At 43.6% G+C, this 26,010-nt stretch overlaps 3 protein-coding genes across 30 annotated transcripts in view; all 3 read left to right on the forward strand.

Annotated features, from left to right (window-relative positions):
• LOC147227604 (protocadherin gamma-C5-like) overlaps positions 1–26,010 on the forward strand; it is a 354,356-nt gene that overhangs the window by 250,783 nt on the left and 77,563 nt on the right. For 3 of the 28 annotated variants that reach the window (XM_086157831.1, XM_086157842.1, XM_086157852.1), the window contains exon 1: positions 13,160–15,792. The exons of 19 other annotated variants lie outside the window; for them this stretch is intronic. In XM_086157831.1, the coding sequence (XP_086013957.1) occupies positions 13,396–15,792 (2,397 nt within the window). In that variant the 5' untranslated portion in view covers positions 13,160–13,395. Of the gene's footprint in view, positions 1–4,685; positions 7,225–13,159; positions 15,793–17,498; positions 20,058–22,148; positions 24,658–26,010 lie in introns of those variants that run through there. 6 more of the 28 variants (XM_086157843.1, XM_086157856.1, XM_086157828.1 and 3 more) reach the window with 3 other exon arrangements.
• LOC147227629 (protocadherin beta-16-like) lies at positions 266–2,935 on the forward strand. The gene has a single exon (XM_086158818.1). It carries the CDS (start codon positions 500–502, stop codon positions 2,933–2,935), a length of 2,436 nt encoding a protein of 811 aa, XP_086014944.1. The 5' UTR covers positions 266–499.
• Positions 7,301–11,533, forward strand: LOC147227630 (protocadherin beta-16-like). Its single transcript, XM_086158819.1, has one exon. It carries the CDS (start codon positions 9,098–9,100, stop codon positions 11,531–11,533), a length of 2,436 nt encoding a protein of 811 aa, XP_086014945.1. The 5' UTR covers positions 7,301–9,097.

Consider the following 26,010-nt stretch of genomic DNA (forward strand, 5'->3'; position numbering starts at 1 on the left):
GAGGTTACTACTTCTGTTTTTTTTTTCTACTTTGATTTTCATATTTACACCAAAGCAAGTGTGATTTACTAAAAAGGATAATTCCAAAAAATATTTGCAGCTCACCGGTAAGTGGCCCTTTGGCGAGCTATTTTTTAGCAGTGACACGCCGGTCACTCTCACTCATGCGGTCCTTCCAGGCGACCTGGGGCCAGCAGGGACCACGTTGTGATCACTGATTGAAATTGCATTTTGATTTTAACCCAGTTTCAAATGTAGTTTAGTTCTGTGGACTCACAGCGCCGCTGTTGACCAGCGTGTCGTAGATTTAGCGCGGATTCGACGCACGTCCCATCCTGTCTTTATTTCACGTACGCAGACAAAGCACATCGTCTGGATTTTGACCGGAGACGCTGGAATCTATCCTTGCTCACGTTGGGAATATTTTTTACTCCTCTTTTATCTTTTCAATGGTGGAATCTACACATTTTTTGCATTTACTGCGTTTCGCTGCGGAATAATGGCGAGCAGAACAATGGCGGGGCAAGTACTCGTGTTTTTCTCGGTCCTCTCTGGCAGCCTGGTGCTCGGACAGGTCAGCTACTCGATTCCCGAGGAAATGCCCAAAGGCTCTCTCGTTGGTAACATGGCGAAAGATTTCGGTTTGGATGTTAAACGCTTAAAAGCTGGCAAAGCGCGCATTTTCACCGCCGACACGACCGAGTATATCGAGCTGAACAAGGACAGGGGAGTCCTCCTCATCCGAGACAGGATAGACAGAGAGGCGCTTTGTCGGGAAACGACGCCCTGCGCTTTGCATTTTCAGATCATTCTAGAGAATCCGATGGAGTTTTACACGGTGACCGTTGAGATTACGGATGTGAATGATAACCCCCCCTCCTTTGAAAAGAGCGACGTTAAATTCAGAATCAGCGAATCTGCCGTCATTGGGGGTAAATTTGTCTTACACCAGGCTGTAGATCACGATGTCGGAATCAATGGGTTGCAAACATATAAACTTGAACCCACGGATAATTTCGTCCTGAAATTACATGATCAAATCGACGGGACAAAGAGCATTGAGATGGTTTTAGAGAAACCTCTGGACAGAGAGAAAAACGAGCATCTGTCTTTAGTGCTCACGGCGGTGGACGGCGGGGAGCCGCAGATGACGGGAACAATGAAAATTCTTATAACCGTTTTAGACGCCAATGATAATGCTCCTGTATTTACACAGAATGTTTATAAAGCTTCAGTTAATGAAAATGCACCTCTAGGAACAGTGGTGGTGACTGTTACAGCGACAGATTCAGATCAGGGGTCTAATGGTAGGATCACATATTCTATTGCAAGCATGTTAGATTATGCTCGTGGATTATTTGAAGTAAATGAGGAAAATGGCGAAATTCGACTGAAAGGAAACATTGACTATGAGAATGCTCGGACTTTTCAGATTAAAATTAGTGCAAGTGATGATGGAGGACTTTCTGATTCCTGCAAAGTAATAATTGATGTCATTGACATGAATGATAATAAGCCTGATATCCATATCATGTCTAAGTCAAGTGTGATATCAGAAGATGCCAAATCTGGTACTGTTGTTACAATGATTAATATTCAGGATGCAGACTCAGGTGAAAATGGCATTGTACAGTGTACAATGGATAATAATATCCCTTTTATGATGCAGTCGACTTCCAATAATTTCTATAGTTTAGTGACGGAGGGAGAATTAGACAGAGAGCGATCCTCTGAGTATAATATCACAGTGACCTGCTCTGATGAGGGAGTGCCCTCCCTCTCCAGCAGCGTCACTCTCACCTTACAGATCTCAGATGTGAATGACAACGCGCCTGTCTTTGAGAGGAGCTCATATGAAGCCTACATTGTAGAAAACAACACACCTGGTCTCTCCGTGTTCACTGTGAAAGCCAGAGATGCTGACTGGAACCAGAATGCTCGGGTTTCTTACATACTGGAGGACTCGTCTGTTAACGGAGTGCCGGTGTCCTCATACGTGTCCGTCAGTGCTGATAGCGGAGTCATCCACGCAGTGCGCTCTTTTGACTACGAGCAGATCAGAGATTTCCGCTTCCGTGTCAAAGCGCAGGACGGAGGCTCCCCTCCGCTCAGTAGCAACGTGACGGTGAAAATCCTGATCCAGGACCAGAACGACAACCCGCCTCAGGTTCTGTATCCGGTCCAGACGGGCTCTCTGGTGGCTGAGATGGTGCCTCGTTCAGCAGATGTGGGCTACCTGGTGACTAAAGTGGTGGCTGTTGATGTGGACTCTGGACAGAATGCCTGGCTCTCCTATAAACTGCAGAAAGCCACAGACAGGGCGCTGTTTGAAGTGGGCTTACAGAATGGAGAAATAAGAACCATCCGCCAGGTCACCGATAAAGATGCCGCCAAACAGAGACTGACCGTGATAGTGGAGGACAACGGACAGCCCTCTCGCTCGGCCACGGTGGTCGTTAACGTGGCGGTGGCCGACAGCTTCCCGGAAGTGCTGTCAGAGTTCACGGACTTTACGCAGGACAAGGAGTACAACGACAACCTGACCTTTTACCTGGTCTTGGCTTTGGCTGTCGTCTCCTTCCTCTTCATCACCTGTTTGGTGGTTATTATATCGGTGAAAATCTACAGATGGAGACAGTCTCGCGTCCTGTATCACTCCAACCTCCCAGTGATTCCATATTATCCACCGCGTTACTCAGATACTTTGGGGACAGGGACTCTCCCACACGTGTACAACTACGAGGTGTGCAGGACCACTGACTCCAGGAAGAGTGACTGTAAATTTGGCACGGCCAGAAGTCAGAACGTGCTGATAATGGACCCCAGTTCTACAGGAACCATGCAGCGGATCCAGAGTGAAAAGAACATCCTGGATGAACCAGACTCACCTATAGAGGTTAGATTTTGTCGAATGTCTGTAGCTCCTTTGAGGTGACTTGTAGAAATGTCTGTCCCCTCATGTCCAGCACCCTGGACAGAGACAGGATGCGTTTCAAAACTATTATCTTCCTTAATGTCCTTTCCATATTATTTGACCTTATCAAATCAAATCTTGTCTTCCTGCAGTATACCATGCACCTTATAGGACCTTTTCCCTTTTTTCATGCTTTTTAAAGTACATTTTTTGATGCCTTATTCTCTTAAAACATGTTTAGTAAGTGCTGAATGAACTCATCTATGAATGTATTTATGTCAGAGGTGATCTAGCCCTTTGAAATTGAAAACTACTTTTTTGGTGCCAATTCATTGGAAGGCCTCCAGTCTGATACACACTTATAAAATAACTAAGTTGCTCAATTTACCATTGATAATATGCTAGTTTTAATAATTAAAGCTATTCGTCTGTGTGAAGTCACACTGAGCATGTTAATGATTTTTCACAATAATTATCAACAATGATTTAACATGCTAGGAAAGAGTTAATTTCAACATGTAGCACTTTATTTGTGTAAATCTCTTCAACTATTTAGATTTTCAAAGGATCACATCCACAACATCCCTTTGAAAACACAATCTCCCATTTGCACCAGCGGCTATTTTTTGTCAGCATATCATACACTACCTCACACCATGATCTGGAACAGTTATTAACTGCATGATATACACAAATCCACTTAAGGGTTTTTTAATCATTCTGACCACATTTTGAACTTGTTATCTAATTTGCAGGAATTTTAACAAAATTGTCACATGTTGCAATCTGAAATGATAGGTTGACCGATACATCAACCAGGCTGTGTTGGACTTTTGCCTACACTTGTTATTCTGTCCAACACTTCCTTGTTGATTATTCTGTTTTACTAAAATGTTAGTTGTTTGATATACAAAATTACACTTTTGGATTTTTAAACAATTCTTATCACATTTTGCAATTGCCACCCAATCTGCAGGTCAACAAAATTGACACTAGTTACAATGTGACTTGTCACATCAGCCTACATACCGAGATTCCCTATTTAGGCCCTAAATAATGAGTTAATCTCCAACACAGTCTGATTGATTTTTCAGTATGACTTCAATTGTTATTGTTTAATAAATAATGCTTTCCTATCGAGGGATGTTTGATCAGGTTTTCTCAACGTGACGTCTTCATATAACAGCTCATACAGGAGAGAGAAATTACATTGAATTAGGCTTCCAAGTGAGTTAATGCAAACAGAATACAGTTTCTGCAAAAACCTTTACAATATCTGAGGCATTTTTTACGTGTTGTGGTTAATTCGCCATGTGACAGAACAATCTGATAACCAACCGCTGACTGAGAGGACGAAACAATCACACACACACACACACTCACACACACACATTGGTGGCTGTGCTGGTGAGTGCACAGATGGAGACGAATTATTATTCTATTCTAATTACATATTGTCATTCAATTTTACACCCATGCAAGTGAGATTTATAAAGAATAACGCCAAAAATCAAGGGCATCTCAGTGATAAGTGGCCCTGTGGCGAGATATTTTTTAGAACGGTTCGCCCGTCACCCGTGGTCCTTGCAGGCGACCTGGGACCAGCGGGGACCTTGTTGGTGACCACTGTTGGAAATGTTCCTGTTTTTTAAGCCCTGCTTCAAATGTAGTTTAGTTCTGTGGACTCACAGCGCCGCTGTTGACCAGCGTGTCGTAGATTTAGCGCGGATTCGACGCACGTCCCATCCTGTCTTTATTTCACATACGCAGACAAAGCACATCGTCTGGATTTTGACCGGAGACGCTGGGATTTATTGTTGTTCACGTTGGGAATATTTTTTTTACTCCTCTTTTGTCTTTTCAATGGTGGAATCTACACATTTTTTGCGTTTACTGCGTTTCGCTGCGGAATAATGGCGAGCAGAACAATGGCGGGGCAAGTACTCGTGTTTTTCTCGGTCCTCTCTGGCAGCCTGGTGCTCGGACAGGTCAGCTACTCGATTCCCGAGGAAATGCCCAAAGGCTCTCTCGTTGGTAACATGGCGAAAGATTTTGGTTTGGATGTTAAACGTTTAAAGGCTGGCAAAGCGCGCATTTTCACCGCCGACACGACCGAGTATATCGAGCTGAACAAGGACAGGGGAGTCCTCCTCATCCGAGACAGGATAGACAGAGAGGCGCTTTGTCGGGAAACGACGCCCTGCGCTTTGCATTTTCAGATCATTCTAGAGAATCCGATGGAGTTTTACACGGTGACCGTTGAGATCACGGATGTGAATGATAACCCCCCCTCCTTTGAAAAGAGCGACGTTAAATTCAAAATCCGAGAATCTGCCGTCATCGGAGCTAAATTCATATTAGATCGTGCAGTCGACCGTGATATTGGTATTAATGGGCTGCAAACTTATAAACTTGAGCCCACTGACAATTTCGTCCTGAAACTACATGATCAAATCGACGGGACAAAGAACGTGGAGATGGTTTTAGAGAAACCTCTGGACAGAGAGAAAAACGAGCATCTGTCTTTAGTGCTCACGGCGGTGGACGGCGGGGAGCCGCAGATGACGGGAACAATGAAAATTCTTATAACCGTTTTAGACGCCAATGATAATGCTCCTGTATTTACACAGAATGTTTATAAAGCTTCAATGAAAGAAAATGCACCTCTAGGAACAGTGGTGGTGACTGTTACTGCGACAGATGCAGATCAGGGGTCTAATGGTAGGATCACATATTCTATATCAAGTATGTTAGACCATGCTCGTGGGTTATTTGAAGTAAATGAGGAAAATGGTGAAATTCGTTTGAAAGAGAAAATAGACTTTGAAAACGCTCAGACATTTCAGATAAACATTCGTGCAAGTGATGATGGAGGACTTGCTGATTACTGCAAAGTTATAATTGATGTAATTGACGTGAATGATAATAAACCTGATATCCACATCATGTCTAAGTCAAGTGTGATATCAGAAGATGCCAAATCCGGTACTGTTGTTACAATGATTAATATTCAGGATGCAGATTCAGGTGAAAACGGCATTGTACAGTGCACAATGGATAATAATATCCCCTTTATGATGCAGTCGACTTCCAATAATTTCTACAGTTTAGTGACGGAGGGAGAATTAGACAGAGAGCGATCCTCTGAGTATAATATCACAGTGACCTGCTCTGATGAGGGAGTGCCCTCCCTCTCCAGCAGCGTCACTCTCATCTTACAGATCTCAGATGTGAATGACAACGCGCCTGTCTTTGAGAGGAGCTCATATGAGGCCTACATTGTGGAAAACAACACACCGGGTCTCTCTGTATTCACGGTGAAAGCCAGAGATGCTGACTGGAACCAGAACGCTCGGGTTTCTTACATACTGGAGGACTCCTCTGTTAACGGAGTGCCGGTGTCCTCATACGTGTCTGTCAGCGCTGATAGCGGAGTCATCCACGCAGTGCGCTCTTTCGACTACGAGCAGATCAGAGATTTCCGCTTCCGTGTCAAAGCGCAGGACGGAGGCTCCCCTCCACTCAGTAGCAACGTGACGGTGAAAATCCTGATCCAGGATCAGAATGACAACCCGCCTCAGGTTCTGTATCCGGTCCAGACGGGCTCTCTGGTGGCTGAGATGGTGCCTCGTTCAGCAGATGTGGGCTACCTGGTGACTAAAGTGGTGGCTGTTGATGTGGACTCTGGACAGAATGCCTGGCTCTCCTATAAACTGCAGAAAGCCACAGACAGGGCGCTGTTTGAAGTGGGCTTACAGAATGGAGAAATAAGAACCATCCGCCAGGTCACTGATAAAGATGCCGCCAAACAGAGACTGACTGTGATAGTGGAGGACAACGGACAGCCCTCTCGCTCGGCCACGGTGGTGGTTAACGTGGCGGTGGCGGACAGCTTCCCAGAAGTGCTGTCAGAGTTCACGGACTTTACGCAGGACAAGGAGTACAACGACAACCTGACCTTTTACCTGGTCTTGGCTTTGGCTGTCGTCTCCTTCCTCTTCATCACCTGTTTAGTGGTTATTATATCGGTGAAAATCTACAGATGGAGACAGTCTCGCGTCCTGTATCACTCCAACCTCCCTGTGATTCCATATTATCCACCGCGTTACTCAGACACTTTGGGGACAGGGACTCTCCCACACGTGTACAACTACGAGGTGTGCAGGACCACTGACTCCAGGAAGAGTGACTGTAAATTTGGCACAGCCAGAAGTCAGAACGTGCTGATAATGGACCCCAGTTCTACAGGAACCATGCAGCGGATCCAGAGTGAAAAGAACATCCTGGATGAACCAGACTCACCTATCGAGGTTAGATTTTGTTGAATGTCTGTAGCTCCTTTGAGGTGACTTGAAGAAATGTCTGTCCCCTCATGTCCAGCACCTTGGACAGTGGCATGATTTATTTCAAATATTTTACCTTCTCTAACATACCGTAGAATTTATAGTTTCTTTCTGAATCAATTCTTGCCTTCCTGCAGTAGGCCATGCACACTTAAGGATGTATTTGCCTTTTTCATGGTTTTGAAAGTATCGTTCTGGATACCTTATTGAATAAGGGATCACCAACCTCTTTGAAACCGAGAGCTACTTCATGGATACTGAGTCATACGAAGAGCAACTAGTTTGATAGCCTCTCCTGAAATAACACAATTTTCTCAGTTTGCCTTTCGTTATACATTATTAATCATGATTAGTGATACTCATTTATGTGAAGACATTGATCACATTAATGATTTCTCACCATAATTATCAACAATGACATCTAAGTGGGAAACAGATATCAATATTCAGCACTTTATTAATGTCAGTGATTGTTAAATTTTCAGATGATCACTTACATTACTACATTTCATCGGAAAAATGTCTCATTTTCACTATGATGTTGCTCCATGTTTATCAGTTATTTAAAGTTACAGAAAAATCAACTTACATATTTTGTGTGGCTCTAAATTAGGCTTCGGTTGCTTTCTGTGACTTTTTCGCCGGCTTCGTGAAAAAAGACTGTTGCTTACTCAAAGCTGCCTTCAGCTAACGGGCCGTTTCTGCCCGTCGTGTGCTTCCCGGTGGGTAGTTAGCATGCTAGCTTTTATGACACGTCATCAAGTGTCTCTCCACATTGTAACGCTTTGACGTCGCCACACTCTCCGCGTAAATGAGACACACGCAGGTTTCTTTCACAGTTGTAGAAAAAAAGAGCTCCTCCTCCAATTCATTTTCTGAAAGTTATATATTTTTTTCTTTTTTCTGCCATGTTTCCGGGTAAGAAACTGCATTCAGCGTCCATCTGCGCTGCGCCCGCTAGCTTACTGTCCACTAGCACTGGTTCTGTCACGTGCACAATACTGACCTTTGAACTAAAGTGGGTCAGAGGTCACCTAAACTTATCTAAAGCTCATGTATAATGAACATTTTTTGTTCATTATGCTGTAACTATTTGGGCAGTAATTAATTAGTGAAACGCTTTCCTATTGGGAACATTTGATACTGTTTATAAATGTAACGTTATCATGGAACAACTCAGAAAAGAGAGGCAAATGACAGTCAGGCTTCCAAGTGAGTTGATACCAAAATACAAATCTTCTGCAAAAACCTTTACTAGATCTGAAGCATGATTTAACCATCTTGTTATGCAGGCAAGTTGACACACACACACACACACACACACATACTTCTACAGATGAGCTGGTAAGGGTGCAGATGTAGGTTTCTACTTTCGTTTTCATATTTAAACGAAGGTAGGTGCGATTTAAGAAAGAATAGCCCCAAAATTTAAATGCACCTCACCTTTAAGTGGCCCTTTGGCGTGTTATTTTTCAGCAGTGACACGCCGGTCAAACTCACTCGTGCGGTTCTTGCAGGCGACCTGGGTCCAGCAAGGACCCTGTTGTGATCACTGACGGAAATTGCATTTTGATTTTAAACCCTGTTTCAAATGTAGTTTAGTTCTGTGGACTCACAGCGCCGCTGTTGACCAGCGTGTCGTAGATTTAGCGCGGATTCGACGCACGTCCCATCCTGTCTTTATTTCACATACGCAGACAAAGCACATCGTCTGGATTTTGCCGGAGACGCTGGAATTTGCGATCCTCTTGCACGTTGGGAATATTTTTTGCTCTTCTTTTGCCTTTTCAATGGTGGAATCTACACATTTTTTGCAGCTATTGCGTTTCGCTGCGGAATAATGGCGAGCAGAACAATGGCGGGGCAAGTACTCGTGTTTTTCTCGGTCCTCTCTGGCAGCCTGGTGCTCGGACAGGTCAGCTACTCGATTCCCGAGGAAATGCCCAAAGGCTCTCTCGTTGGCAACATGGCGAAAGATTTCGGTTTGGATGTAAAACGCTTAAAGGCTGGCAAAGCGCGCATTTTCACCGCCGACACGACCGAGTATATCGAGCTGAACAAGGACAGGGGAGTCCTCCTCATCCGAGACAGGATAGACAGAGAGGCGCTTTGTGGAGAAACGACGCCCTGCGCTTTGCATTTTCAGATCATTCTAGAGAATCCGATGGAGTTTTACACGGTGACCGTTGAGATCACGGATGTGAATGATAACCCCCCCTCCTTTGAAAAGAGCGACGTTAAATTCAGAATTCATGAATCTGCCGTCATCGGAGCTAAATACATGTTAGATCGTGCAGTCGACCGTGATATCGGAGTAAATGGGCTGCAAACATATAAACTTGAACCCACTGATAATTTCGTCCTTAAATTACAAGATCAAATCGATGGCACAAAGAACGTGGAGATGGTTTTAGAGAAACCCCTGGACAGAGAGAGAAGCGAGCATCTGTCTTTAGTGCTCACGGCGGTGGACGGCGGGGAGCCGCAGATGACGGGAACAATGAAAATTCTTATAACCGTTTTAGACGCCAATGATAATGCTCCTGTATTTACACAGAATGTTTATAAAGCTTCAGTCAATGAAAATGCACCTCTAGGAACAGTGGTGGTGACTGTTACTGCGACAGATGCAGATCAGGGGTCTAATGGTAGGATCACATATTCAATAACAGGCATGTTAGATAATGCTCGTGGGTTGTTTGGAGTAAATGAGGAAAATGGAGAAATTCGACTGAAAGGAAACATTGACTATGAAAAAGCTCGAACATTTCAGATAAATATTCGAGCAAGTGATGATGGAGGACTTGCTGATTCCTGCAAAGTAATAATTGATGTCATTGACATGAATGATAATAAGCCTGATATCCATATCATGTCTAAGTCAAGTGTGATATCAGAAGATGCCAAATCTGGTACTGTTGTTACAATGATTAATATTCAGGATGCAGATTCAGGTGAAAATGGCATTGTACAGTGTACAATGGATAATAATATCCCCTTTATGATGCAGTCGACTTCCAATAATTTCTACAGTTTAGTGACGGAGGGAGAATTAGACAGAGAGCGATCCTCTGAGTATAATATCACAGTGACCTGCTCTGATGAGGGAGTGCCCTCCCTCTCCAGCAGCGTCACTCTCATCTTACAGATCTCAGATGTGAATGACAACGCGCCTGTCTTTGAGAGGAGCTCATATGAGGCCTACATTGTGGAAAACAACACACCGGGTCTCTCCGTGTTCACGGTGAAAGCCAGAGATGCTGACTGGAACCAGAACGCTCGGGTTTCTTACATGCTAGAGGACTCCTTTGTGAACGGAGTGCCGGTGTCCTCATACGTGTCTGTCAGTGCTGATAGCGGAGTCATCCACGCAGTGCGCTCTTTTGACTACGAGCAGATCAGAGATTTCCGCTTCCGTGTCAAAGCGCAAGACGGAGGCTCCCCTCCGCTCAGTAGCAACGTGACCGTGAAAATCCTGATCCAAGATAAGAACGACAACCCGCCTCAGGTTCTGTATCCGGTCCAGACGGGCTCTCTGGTGGCCGAGATGGTGCCTCGTTCAGCAGATGTGGGCTACCTGGTGACTAAAGTGGTGGCTGTTGATGTGGACTCTGGACAGAATGCCTGGCTCTCCTATAAACTGCAGAAAGCCACAGACAGGGCGCTGTTTGAAGTGGGCTTACAGAATGGAGAAATAAGAACCATCCGCCAGGTCACTGATAAAGATGCCGCCAAACAGCGACTGACCGTGATAGTGGAGGACAACGGACAGCCCTCTCGCTCGGCCACGGTGATCATTAACGTGGCGGTGGCGGACAGCTTCCCAGAAGTGCTGTCAGAGTTCACGGACTTTACGCAGGACAAGGAGTACAACGACAACCTGACCTTTTACCTGGTCTTGGCTTTGGCCGTCGTCTCCTTCCTCTTCATCACCTGTTTAGTGGTTATTATATCGGTGAAAATCTACAGATGGAGACAGTCTCGCGTCCTGTATCACTCCAACCTCCCTGTGATTCCATATTATCCACCGCGTTACTCAGACACTTTGGGGACAGGGACTCTCCCACACGTGTACAACTACGAGGTGTGCAGGACCACTGACTCCAGGAAGAGTGACTGTAAATTTGGCACAGCCAGAAGTCAGAACGTGCTGATAATGGACCCCAGTTCTACAGGAACCATGCAGCGGATCCAGAGTGAAAAGAACATCCTGGATGAACCAGACTCACCGATAGAGGTTAGATTTTGTCGAATGTCTGTAGCTCCTTTGAGGTGACTTGTAGAAATGTCTGTCCCCTCATGTCCAGCACCTTGGACAGAGACAGGATGCGTTTCAAAACTATTATCTTCCTTAATGTCCTTTCCATATTATTTGACCTTATCAAATCAAATCTTGTCTTCCTGCAGTATACCATGCACCTTATAGGACCTTTTCCCTTTTTTCATGCTTTTTAAAGTACATTTTTTGATGCCTTATTCTCTTAAACATGTTTAGTAATTGCTGAATGAACTCATCCATGAATGTATTTATGTCAGAGGTGATCTAGCCCTTTGAAACTGAAAACTACTTTTTTGGTGCCAATTCATTGGAAGGCCCCCAGTTTGATACACACTTATAAAATAACTAAGTTGCTCAATTTACCATTAATAATATGCTAGTTTTAATAATTAAAGCTATTCGTCTGTGTGAAGTCACACTGAGCATGTTAATGATTTCTCACAATAATTATCAACAATGATTTAACATGCTAGGAAAGAGTTAATTTCAACATGTAGCACTTTATTTGTGTAAATCTCTTCAACTATTTAGATTTTCAAAGGATCACATCCACAACATCCCTTTGAAAACACAATCTCCCATTTGCACCAGCAGCTATTTTTGTCAGCATGTCATACACTACCTCGCACCATGATCTGGAACAGTTATTAACTGCATGATATACAAAAATCCACTTCAGGGTTTTCAATCATTTTGATTACATTTTGAACTTGTTACCAAATTAACATGAATTTGGTTGACCGACGAATCGACCAGGCTGTGTTGGACTTTTGCCTACACTTGTTATTCTGTCCAACACTTCCTTGTTGATTATTCTGTTTTACTAAAATTTTAGTTATTTGATATACAAAATTACACTTTTGGATCTTTAAACAATGCTTATCACATTTTGCAATTGTCACCCAATCTGCAGTTCTACAAAATTGCCACATGCTACAATGTGACATATGATGTATTAACTAGAAAATCAGCTTGCATACATAGACTCACTATTCAGGGCCATAATAATAAGTTCATCTCCAACACAGCCTGGTTGACTTTTCAGTTTGACTTCAATTATTATTATTTAATAAATAATGCTTTCCTATCGAGGGACGTTTGATCAAGTTTTCTCAACCTAATGTCTTCATGTAACAGCTCATACAAGATAGAAAAATGACATTGATTTGACATTGAAGTGAGTTAATGCAAACAGAATACAGTTTCTGCAAAAACCTTCAAGAGATCTGAAGCATTTTTTTACCTGCTGTGGTTATTTCGCCGTGTGACAGGACAATCTGATAATCAACTGCTGACTGAGAGAACGAGACAATCATACACACACACACACCCACACACATTGGTGGCTGAGCTGGTGAGGGCGCAGATGGAGACGAATTATTATTTTGTTTTATTCAGATATTGTCTTTCAATTTTACACACTGTAGTTTGGTTCTGTGCAAGTGACATTTATAAAGAATAGCACCAAAAAATCAAGGGCAGCTCAGGGGCGAGCTATTTTGTAGAATTGGTTCGCCCGTCACCCGGAGTCCTTGCTTGTGATCTGGGGCCAGCAAGGACCCTGTTGTGACTACTGATAATCATTACATTATGATTTTAAACCCAGTTTCAAATGTAGTTTAGTTCTGTGGACTCACAGCGCCGCTGTTGACCAGCGTGTCGTAGATTTAGCGCGGATTCGACGCACGTCCCATCCTGTCTTTATTTCACATACGCAGACAAAGCACATCGTTTGGATTTTGACCGGAGACGTTGGAATTTATCGTTGCTCACGTTGGGAATATTTTTTGCTCTTCTTTTGCCTTTTCAATGGTGGAATCTACACATTTTTTGCAGCTATTGCGTTTCGCTGCGGAATAATGGCGAGCAGAACAATGGCGGGGCAAGTACTCGTGTTTTTCTCGGTCCTCTTTGGCAGCCTGGTGCTCGGACAGGTCAGCTACTCGATTCCCGAGGAAATGCCCAAAGGCTCTCTCGTTGGTAACATGGCGAAAGATTTCGGTTTGGATGTTAAACGTTTAAAGGCTGGCAAAGCGCGCATTTTCACCGCCGACACGACCGAGTATATCGAGCTGAACAAGGACAGGGGAGTCCTCCTCATCCGAGACAGGATAGACAGAGAGGCGCTTTGTGGAGAAACGACGCCCTGCGCTTTGCATTTTCAGATCATTCTAGAGAATCCGATGGAGTTTTACACGGTGACCGTTGAGATTACGGATGTAAATGATAACCCCCCCTCCTTTGAAAAGAGCGACGTTAAATTCAGAATCAGCGAATCTGCCGTAATCGGAGCCACATTTATATTAGATCAGGCTGTCGATCACGATGTCGGAGAAAATGGGCTGCAAACATATAAACTTGAACCCTCTGATAATTTTGTCCTGAAATTACATGATCAAAACGATGGGACAAAAACCATTGAGATGGTTTTAGAGAAACCCCTGGACAGAGAGAAAAACGAGCATCTGTCTTTAGTGCTCACAGCGGTGGACGGCGGGGAGCCGCAGATGACGGGAACAATGAAAATTCTTATAAGCGTTTTAGACGTTAATGATAATGCTCCTGTATTTACACAGAATGTTTATAAAGCTTCAGTTAATGAAAATGCACCTCTAGGAACAGTGGTGGTGACTGTTACTGCGACAGATGCAGATCAGGGGTCTAATGGAAGGATCACATATTCAATAACAGGTATGTTAGATAATGCTCGTGGGTTGTTTGGAGTAAATGAGGAAAATGGAGAAATTCTGCTGAAAGGAAATATCGATTATGAAAAAACTCGAAACTTTCAGATTAAAATTCGTGGAAGTGATGATGGAGGACTAGTTGGCTCCTGTAAAGTAATAATTGATGTCATTGACATGAATGATAATAAGCCTGATATCCATATCATGTCTAAGTCAAGTGTGATATCAGAAGATGCCAAATCTGGAACTGTTGTTACAATGATTAATATTCAGGATGCAGATTCAGGTGAAAATGGCATTGTACAGTGTACAATGGATAATAATATCCCTTTTATGATGCAGTCAACTTCCAATAATTTCTATAGTTTAGTGACGGAGGGAGAATTAGACAGAGAGCGATCCTCTGAGTATAATATAACAGTGACCTGCTCTGATGAGGGAGTGCCCTCCCTCTCCAGCAGCGTCACTCTCACCTTACAGATCTCAGATGTGAATGACAACGCGCCTGTCTTTGAGAGGAGCTCATATGAGGCCTATATTGTAGAAAACAACACACCTGGTCTCTCCGTGTTCACTGTGAAAGCCAGAGATGCTGACTGGAACCAGAATGCTCGGGTTTCTTACATACTGGAGGACTCCTCTGTTAACGGAGTGCCGGTGTCCTCATACGTGTCTGTCAGTGCTGATAGCGGAGTCATCCACGCAGTGCGCTCTTTTGACTACGAGCAGATCAGAGATTTCCGCTTCAGGGTCAAAGCGCAAGATGGAGGCTCCCCTCCGCTCAGTAGCAACGTGACCGTGAAAATCCTGATCCAGGATCAGAATGACAACCCGCCTCAGGTTCTGTATCCGGTCCAGACGGGCTCTCTGGTGGCTGAGATGGTGCCTCGTTCAGCAGATGTGGGCTACCTGGTGACTAAAGTGGTGGCTGTTGATGTGGACTCTGGACAGAATGCCTGGCTCTCCTATAAACTGCAGAAAGCCACAGACAGGGCGCTGTTTGAAGTGGGCTTACAGAATGGAGAAATAAGAACCATCCGCCAGGTCACTGATAAAGATGCCGCCAAACAGAGACTGACCGTGATAGTGGAGGACAACGGACAGCCCTCTCGCTCGGCCACGGTCGTGGTTAACGTGGCGGTGGCGGACAGCTTCCCAGAAGTGCTGTCAGAGTTCACGGACTTTACGCAGGACAAGGAGTACAACGACAATCTGACCTTTTACCTGGTCTTGGCTTTGGCTGTCGTCTCCTTCCTCTTCATCACCTGTTTAGTGGTTATTATATCGGTGAAAATCTACAGATGGAGACAGTCTCGCGTCCTGTATCACTCCAACCTCCCTGTGATTCCATATTATCCACCGCGTTACTCAGACACTTTGGGGACAGGGACTCTCCCACACGTGTACAACTACGAGGTGTGCAGGACCACTGACTCCAGGAAGAGTGACTGTAAATTTGGCACAGCCAGAAGTCAGAACGTGCTGATAATGGACCCCAGTTCTACAGGAACCATGCAGCGGATCCAGAGTGAAAAGAACATCCTGGATGAACCAGACTCACCTATAGAGGTTAGACTTTGCCAAATGTCTGTCGCTCCTTTGAGGTAACCTATAGAAACGTCTGTCCCCTCATGTCCAGCACCTTGGACAGTGGCATGATTTATTTCAAATATTTCATCTACTCTGACATCCCGTACATTTTATAGTTACTTTCTGAATCAATTCTTGTCTTCCTGCGATATGCCATGTACATTTTAGGTTGCATTTGCCCTTCTTTCATGTTTTTGAAAGTATCACTTTAGATGCCTCATTCAATAAGGGGTCTCAAACCTTTTTGAAACCGAGAGCTACTTCATGTGGTCTAAGTCATACGAACGGCTACTAGTTTGACAGGCTCTCATGAAATAACAAATTTGCTCAGTTTGCCTTTAGCCATACATCATTAATAATGATTTTTGCCACTCATCTATGTGAAACATCGATCACATTAACGCTTTCTCACAATAATTATCAACAATAACAACTAAGTGGGAAACAGATATCAATATTCAGCACTTAATTAATCTCAGAGATTGTTAAATTTTCTGATGATCACTTACATCACTACATTTCATCGGAAAAATGTATCATTTTCACTATGATGTTGCACCATGTTTATCAGTCATTTAATGTTAAAGAAAAATCAACTGACATATTTTGTGTAGCTCTAAACGAGGCTTCGGTTGCTTTCTGCCCGTCGTGCGCTTCCCGGTGGGTAGTTAGCATGTTAGCTTTTATGACACGTCATCAAGTGTCTCTCCACATTGTGACGCTTTGACGTCGCCACACTCTCCGCGTAAATGAGAAACACGCAGGTTTCTTTCACAGTTGTAGAAAAAAAGAGCTCCTCCTCCAATTCATTTTCTGAAAGTGATAAGTTTTTTTTTTTCTTTTTTCTGCCATGTTTTGGTAAGAAACTGCATTCGCCGTTCATCTGCGCTGCGCCCGCTAGCTTACTCTCCACTAGCACTGGTTCTGTCACGCGCACAACACTGACCTTTGAACTACAGTAGGTCAGAGGTCACCTAAACTTATCTAAAGTTCAGGTATAATGAACATATTTTTATTCATTATTTAGGCAGTAATTGATTCATGAAATACCTTCCTATTTGGAACATTTGATAATGTTTATGAATGTAACGTCATCATGTAACAACCCAGAAAAGAGAGAAATGACAATCGGGCTTCCAAATGAATTGTACCAAAATACAAATCTTTTGCAAAAACCTTTACAAGATCTGAAGCATGATTTTAAACATCTGCAGATGTTATATAGACATGTTGAGACACACACTCACACACACTCTCACACACACACACACACACACACACACACACACGAACACACGAACACACACATTCATTTCTATAGCTGAGCTGGTGAGGGCACAGATGGAGGTTGCTTCTTCTCCTTTTTTATCTATCTACTTTCATTGTGATATTTACACAAATGAAAGGTGCAATTTAAAAAGAATTGTTCCAAAAATTAAATGCACCACAACGGTAAGTGGCCCTTTGGCGAGCAACTTTTATAGTACAGACACGTCGGTCACTCGCACTCTTGCGGTCTTGCGGGCGACCTGGGGCCAGCAAAGACCCTGTTGTGATCAGTGATTGAAACTGCATTATGATTTTATCCCAGTTTCAAATGTAGTTTAGTTCTGTGGACTCACAGCGCCGCTGTTGACCAGCGTGTCGTAGATTTAGCGCGGATTCGACGCACGTCCCATCCTGTCTTTATTTCACATACGCAGACAAAGCACATCGTCTGGATTTTGACCGGAGACGCTTGAATTTGCGATCCTCTTGCATGTTGGGAATATTTTTTGCTCTTCTTTTGCCTTTTCAATGGTGGAATCTACACATTTTTTGCAGCTATTGCGTTTCGCTGCGGAATAATGGCGAGCAGAACAATGGCGGGGCAAGTACTCGTGTTTTTCTCGATCCTCTCTGGCAGCCTGGTGCTCGGACAGGTCAGCTACTCGATTCCCGAGGAAATGCCCAAAGGCTCTCTCGTTGGCAACATGGCGAAAGATTTCGGTTTGGACGTTAAACGCTTAAAAGCTGGCAAAGCGCGCATTTTCACCGCCGACACGACCGAGTATATCGAGCTGAACAAGGACAGGGGAGTCCTCCTCATCCGAGACAGGATAGACAGAGAGGCGCTTTGTGGAGAAACGACGCCCTGCGCTTTGCATTTTCAGATCATTCTAGAGAATCCGATGGAGTTTTACACGGTGACCGTTGAGATCACGGATGTGAATGATAACCCCCCCTCCTTTGAAAAGAGCGACGTTAAATTCAGAATCAGCGAATCTGCTGTTGTCGGAGCTAAATATGTTTTACACCAGGCTTTAGATCACGATGTCGGTATAAATGGGCTGCAAACATACAGACTTGAACCAACTGAAAATTTTGTCCTGAAATTACATGATCAAATTGATGGAATAAAGAGCATTGAGATGGTTTTAGAGAAACCTCTGGACAGAGAGAAAAACGAGCATCTGTCTTTAGTGCTCACGGCGGTGGACGGAGGGGAGCCGCAGATGACGGGAACAATGAAAATTCTTATAACCGTTTTAGACGCCAATGACAATGCTCCTGTATTTACACAGAATGTTTATAAAGCCTCAATGAAAGAAAATGCACCTCTAGGAACAGTGGTGGTGACTGTTACTGCGACAGATGCAGATCAGGGGTCTAATGGTAGGATCACATATTCTATATCAAATATGCTTGATAATGCTCGTGGGTTGTTCGAAGTAAATGAGGAAAATGGAGAAATTTGCTTGAAAGGAAACGTTGACTATGAAAAAGCTCGAACTTTTCAAATCAAAATTAGTGCAAGTGATGATGGAGGACTGGCTGATTACTGCAAAGTAATAATTGATGTAATTGACGTGAATGATAATAAGCCTGATATCCATATCATGTCTAAGTCAAGTGTGATATCAGAAGATGCCAAATCTGGTACTGTTGTTACAATGATTAATATTCAGGATGCAGATTCAGGTGAAAATGGCATTGTAAAGTGTACGATGGATAATAATATCCCTTTTATGATGCAGTCGACTTCCAATAATTTCTATAGTTTAGTGACAGAGGGAGAATTAGACCGAGAGCGATCCTCTGAGTATAATATCACAGTGACCTGCTCTGATGAGGGAGTGCCCTCCCTCTCCAGCAGCGTCACTCTCACCTTACGGATCTCAGATGTGAATGACAATGCACCTGTCTTTGAGAGGAGCTCATATGAAGCCTACATTGTAGAAAACAACACACCGGGTCTCTCCGTGTTCACGGTGAAAGCCAGAGACGCTGACTGGAACCAGAACTCCAGGGTTTCTTACATACTGGAGGACTCCTCTGTTAACGGAGTGCCGGTGTCCTCATACATGTCCGTCAGTGCTGATAGCGGAGTCATCCACGCAGTGCGCTCTTTCGACTACGAGCAGATCAGAGATTTCCGCTTCCGTGTCAAAGCGCAAGACGGAGGCTCCCCTCCGCTCAGTAGCAACGTGACCGTGAAAATCCTGATCCAGGACCAGAACGACAACCCGCCTCAGGTTCTGTATCCGGTCCAGACGGGCTCTCTGGTGGCTGAGATGGTGCCTCGTTCAGCAGATGTGGGCTACCTGGTGACTAAGGTGGTGGCTGTTGATGTGGACTCTGGACAGAATGCCTGGCTCTCCTATAAACTGCAGAAAGCCACAGACAGGGCGCTGTTTGAAGTGGGCTTACAGAATGGAGAAATAAGAACCATTCGCCAGGTCACTGATAAAGATGCCGCCAAACAGCGACTGACCGTGATAGTGGAGGACAACGGACAGCCCTCTCGCTCGGCCACGGTGGTTGTTAATGTGGCGGTGGCGGACAGCTTCCCCGAAGTGCTGTCAGAGTTCACGGACTTTACACAGGACAAGGAGTACAACGACAACCTGACCTTTTACCTGGTCTTGGCTTTGGCTGTCGTCTCCTTCCTCTTCATCACCTGTTTAGTGGTTATTATATCGGTGAAAATCTACAGATGGAGACAGTCTCGCGTCCTGTATCACTCCAACCTCCCTGTGATTCCATATTATCCACCGCGTTACTCAGATACTTTGGGGACAGGGACTCTCCCACACGTGTACAACTATGAGGTGTGCAGGACCACTGACTCCAGGAAGAGTAACTGTAAATTTGGCACAGCCAGAAGTCAGAACGTGCTGATAATGGACCCCAGTTCTACAGGAACCATGCAGCGGATCCAGAGTGAAAAGAACATCCTGGATGAACCAGACTCACCGATAGAGGTTAGACTTTGCCAAATGTCTGTAGCTCCTTTGAGGTAACCTATAGAAACGTCTGTCCCCTCATGTCCAGCACCTTGGACAGTGGCATGATTTATTTCAAATATTTCATCTTCTCTAACATCCCGTACATTTTATAGTTACTTTCTGAATCAATTCTTGTCTTCCTGCTATATGCCATGTACACTTTAGGTTGCATTTGCCCTTCTTTCATGTTTTTGAAAGTATCACTTTAGATGCCTCATTCAATAAGGGGTCCCAAACCTGTTTGAAACCGTGAGCTACTTCATGTGGTCTAAGTTATACGAACGACTACTAGTTTGACAGGCCCTCATGAAATAACAAATTTGCTCAGTTTGCCTTTAGCTATACATTATTAATAATGATTTTTGCCACTCATCTATGTGAAACATTGATCACATTAACCCTTTCTCACAATAATTATCAACAATAACAACTAAGTGGGAAACAAATATAAATATTCAGCACTTTATTAATCTCAGAGATTGAATTGGAGATTGATTGGCATGATTTATTTCAAATATTTCATCTTCTCTCACACCCTGTAAATGTTATAATTTCTTTCTGAATCAATTCCTGTCTTCTTGCAGTATGCCTTGCACATTTTAGGATGCATTTGCCCTTTTTTAATGGTTTTGAAAGTATCGTTCTGGATACCTTATTGAAGAAGGGGTTTCCAACCTTATTGAATCAGAGAGCTACTCCATGTGTACTGACTCATAAGAAGGGCTACTAGTTTGATAGGCTCTCCTGAAATAACAAATTCGCTCAGTTTGCCTTTAGTTTTGCATTATTAATAATGATACTCATCTATATGAAGACATTGATCACATTAATGATTTAACACAATAATTACCAACAATGACAACTAATAGGGAAACAGATATCAATATTCAGCGCTTTATTAATCTCAGGGATTGTTAAATTTTCAGATGATCATTTACATCACTATATTACATAGGAACATTGTCTCATTTTCACTCACATTTTCACCGCCCGTAGTGCGCTTCCCGGTGGGTAGTTAGCATGTTAGCTTTTATGACACGTAGTCAAGTGTCTCTCCACATTGTGACGCTTTGACGTCGCCACACTATTCCCGCAAATGAGACACGCACATGTTTCTTTCACAGTTGTAAAAAAGAACCCCTCCTCCCATTCGTTGTGAAACTGATACGTTTTTTGTTTTTTTTGCCATGTTTTGGGGTAAGAACCTGCGTTTAGCGTCCATCTGCGCTGCTCCCGCTAGCTTACTGTCCAGTAGCACTGGTTCTGTCACGTGCACAATACTGACCTTTGAACTACAGTAGGTCAGAGGTCACCTAAACTTATGTAATTTTCATGTGTAATGAGAATATTTATGTTCATTAGGCTGCAATTATTTAGGCTGTCGTTAATTATTGAAATGTTTTCCTATTGGTAACATCTGATATTGTTTATAAATGTAACGTCATCATGTAACAACCCAGAAAAGAAAGATAAATAACAGTCAGGCTTCCAAGTGAATTGATACTCAATTCAAATCTTCTGCAAAAACCTCTACTAGATCTGAAGCATGATTTTAAACATCTGTAGTTGTAATGTAGGCATGTTGAGACACACACACACACACACACACACACACACTCACACACACACATATGAACACACACATTCAGTTCTATAGCTGTGCTGGTAAGGGCACAGATGGAGGTTACTTCTTTTCGTTTTTATCTATCTACTTTCACTTTAATATTTACACCAATGCATGTGCAATTTAAAAAGAATTTTACCAAAAATTAAATGCACCACACCCGCAAGTGGCCATTTGGCGAGCTACTTTTTAGTACGACACGTCGGTCACTCGCACACTTGCGGTCGTGCAGGCGACCAGGGGTCAGCAAGGACCTCGTTGTGACCAGTGATCGAAATTGCATTATGATTTTAAACCCAGTTTCAAATGTAGTTTAGTTCTGTGGACTCACAGCGCCGCTGTTGACCAGCGTGTCGTAGATTTAGCGCGGATTCGACGCACGTCCCATCCTGTCTTTATTTCACATACGCAGACAAAGCACATCGTCTGGATTTTGCCGGAGACGCTGGAATTTGCGATCCTCTTGCACGTTGGGAATATTTTTTGCTCTTCTTTTGCCTTTTCAATGGTGGAATCTACACATTTTTTGCAGCTATTGCGTTTCGCTGCGGAATAATGGCGAGCAGAACAATGGCGGGGCAAGTACTCGTGTTTTTCTCGGTCTTCTCTGGCAGCCTGGTGCTCGGACAGGTCAGCTACTCGATTCCCGAGGAAATGCCCAAAGGCTCTCTCGTTGGCAACATGGCTAAAGATTTTGGTTTGGATGTAAAACGCTTAAAAGCTGGCAAAGCGCGCATTTTCACCGCCGACACGACCGAGTATATCGAGCTGAACAAGGACAGGGGAGTCCTCCTCATCCGAGACAGGATAGACAGAGAGGCGCTTTGTGGAGAAACGACGCCCTGCGCTTTGCATTTTCAGATCATCCTAGAGAATCCGATGGAGTTTTACACGGTGACCGTTGAGATTACGGATGTGAATGATAACCCCCCCTCCTTTGAAAAGAGCGACGTTAAATTCAAAATCCGCGAATCTACTGACATCGGAGCTAAATATGGATTGGATCAGGCTTTAGATCACGATGTCGGTATAAATGGGCTGCAAACATACAGACTTGAACCAACAGAAAATTTTGTCCTGAAATTACATGACCAAATCGATGGAACAAAGAGCATTGAGATGGTTTTAGAGAAACCTCTGGACAGAGAGAAAAACGAGCATCTGTCTTTAGTGCTCACAGCGGTGGACGGCGGGGAGCCGCAGATGACGGGAACAATGAAAATTCTTATAACCGTTTTAGACGCCAATGATAATGCTCCTGTATTTACACAGAATGTTTATAAGGCTTCAGTTAATGAAAATGCACCTCTAGGAACAGTGGTGGTGACTGTTACTGCGACAGATGCAGATCAGGGGTCTAATGGCAAGATAAAGTATTCTATATCAAGTATATTAGATAATGCTCGTGGGTTGTTTGATGTAAATGAGGAAAGTGGTGACATTCGACTGAAAGGAAACGTTGACTATGAAAAAGCTCGAACCTTTCAGATAAAAATTCGTGCAAGTGATGATGGAGGACTTGCTGATTACTGCAAAGTTATAATTGATGTCATTGACATGAATGATAATAAACCTGATATCCATATCATGTCTAAGTCAAGTGTGATATCAGAAGATGCAAAATCTGGTACTGTTGTTACAATGATTAATATTAAGGATGCAGACTCAGGTGAAAATGGCATTGTACAGTGTACAATGGATAATAATATCCCTTTTATAATGCAGTCAACAACAAATAGTTTCTATAGTTTAGTGACAGAGGGAGAATTAGATAGAGAGCGATCCTCTGAGTATAATATCACAGTGACCTGCTCTGATGAGGGAGTGCCCTCCCTCTCCAGCAGCGTCACTCTCACCTTACAGATCTCAGATGTGAATGACAACGCGCCTGTCTTTGAGAGGAGCTCATATGAGGCCTATATTGTAGAAAACAACACACCGGGTCTCTCCGTGTTCACGGTGAAAGCCAGAGACGCTGACTGGAACCAGAATGCTCGGGTTTCTTACATACTGGAGGACTCCTCTGTTAACGGAGTGCCGGTGTCCTCATACGTGTCTGTCAGTGCTGATAGCGGAGTCATCCACGCAGTGCGCTCTTTTGACTACGAGCAGATCAGAGATTTCCGCTTCCGTGTCAAAGCGCAAGATGGAGGCTCCCCTCCGCTCAGTAGCAACGTGACGGTGAAAATCCTGATCCAGGACCAGAACGACAACCCGCCTCAGGTTCTGTATCCGGTCCAGACGGGCTCTCTGGTGGCTGAGATGGTGCCTCGTTCAGCAGATGTGGGCTACCTGGTGACTAAAGTGGTGGCTGTTGATGTGGACTCTGGACAGAATGCCTGGCTCTCCTATAAACTGCAGAAAGCCACAGACAGGGCGCTGTTTGAAGTGGGCTTACAGAATGGAGAAATAAGAACCATCCGTCAGGTCACCGATAAAGATGCCGCCAAACAGAGACTGACCGTGATAGTGGAGGACAACGGACAGCCCTCTCGCTCGGCTACAGTTGTGGTTAACGTGGCGGTGGCGGACAGCTTCCCAGAAGTGCTGTCAGAGTTCACGGACTTTACGCAGGACAAGGAGTACAACGACAACCTGACTTTTTACCTGGTCTTGGCTTTGGCTGTCGTCTCCTTCCTCTTCATCACCTGTTTAGTGGTTATTATATCGGTGAAAATCTACAGATGGAGACAGTCTCGCGTCCTGTATCACTCCAACCTCCCTGTGATTCCATATTATCCACCGCGTTACTCAGACACTTTGGGGACAGGGACTCTCCCACATGTGTACAACTATGAGGTGTGCAGGACCACTGACTCCAGGAAGAGTGACTGTAAATTTGGCACGGTCAGAAGTCAGAACGTGCTGATAATGGACCCCAGTTCTACAGGAACCATGCAGCGGATCCAGAGTGAAAAGAACATCCTGGATGAACCAGACTCTCCTGTAGAGGTTAGACTTTGCCAAATGTCTGTAGCTCCTTTGAGGTGACTTGTAGACATGTCAGTCCCCTCATGTCCAGCACCTTGGACAGTGGCATGATTTATCTAACATATTTTATCTTCTCTAACACCCTGTAAATGTTATAGTTTCTTTCTGAATCAATTCTTGTCTTCTTGCAGTATGCCTTGCACGTTTTAGGATGCATTTGCCCTTTTTAATGGTTTTGAAAGTATCGTTCTGGATACCTTATGGAATAAGGGGTTTCCAACTTTATTGAAACAGAGAGCTACTCCATGTGTACTGACTCATCCGAAGGGCTACTAGTTTGTTAGGCTCTCCTGAAATAACAAATTCGCTCAGTTTGCCTTTAGTTATACATTATTAATAATGATACTCATCTATGTGAAGACATCGATGACATTAATGATTTATCACAATAAATATCAACAATGACAACTAAGAGGGAAACAGATATCAATATTCAGCGCTTTATTAATCTCAGTGATTGTTAAATTTTCAGATGATCATTTACATCACTATATTTCATAGGAACATTGTCTCATTTTCACTCACATTTTCACCGCCCGTAGTGCGCTTCCCGGTGGGTAGTTAGCATGTTAGCTTTTATGACACGTAGTCAAGTGTCCCTCCACATTGTGACGATTTAACTTTGCCTCACTCGCCCCGTAAATGAGACACACACAGGTTTCGTTCACAGTTGTAAAAAAAAACCCTCCCCCCATTCGTTGTGAAAGTGATACGTTTTTTGTTTTTTTGCCATGTTTTGGGGTAAGAACCTGCGTTTAGCGTCCATCTGCGCTGCTCCCGCTAGCTTACTGTCCAGTAGCACTGGTTCTGTCACGTGCACAATACTGACCTCTGAACTAAAGTAGGTCAGAGGTCACCTAAACTTATCTAATTTTCATGAGTAATGAGAATATTTATGTTCATTAGGCTGCAATTATTTAGGCTGTCGTTAATTATTGAAATGTTCTCCTATTGGTAACATTTGATATTGTTTATAAATATAACGTCATCATGTAACAACCCAGAAAAGAAAGATAAATAACAGTCAGGCTTCCAAGTGAATTGATACTCAATTCAAATCTTCTGCAAAAACCTCTACTAGATCTGAAACATGATTTTAGACATCTGTAGTTGTAATGTAGGCATGTTGAGACACACACGTACACACACGCACAATCGCACACAAACACACACGAACACACACACTTCTATAGCTGAGCTGTTAAGGGCACAGATGGAGGTTGCTTCTTCTCCTTTTTATCTATCTACTTTCATTTTCATATTTACACCAATGCATGTGCAATTTAAAAAGAATTTTACCAAAAATTAAATGCA

The sequence above is a fragment of the Fistularia commersonii genome, chromosome 13, assembly GCF_037954325.1.
Source record: "Fistularia commersonii isolate RoL2024-O1a breed Wild chromosome 13, RoL_Fcom_v1.0, whole genome shotgun sequence".
Classification (NCBI taxonomy): domain Eukaryota; kingdom Metazoa; phylum Chordata; class Actinopteri; order Syngnathiformes; family Fistulariidae; genus Fistularia; species Fistularia commersonii.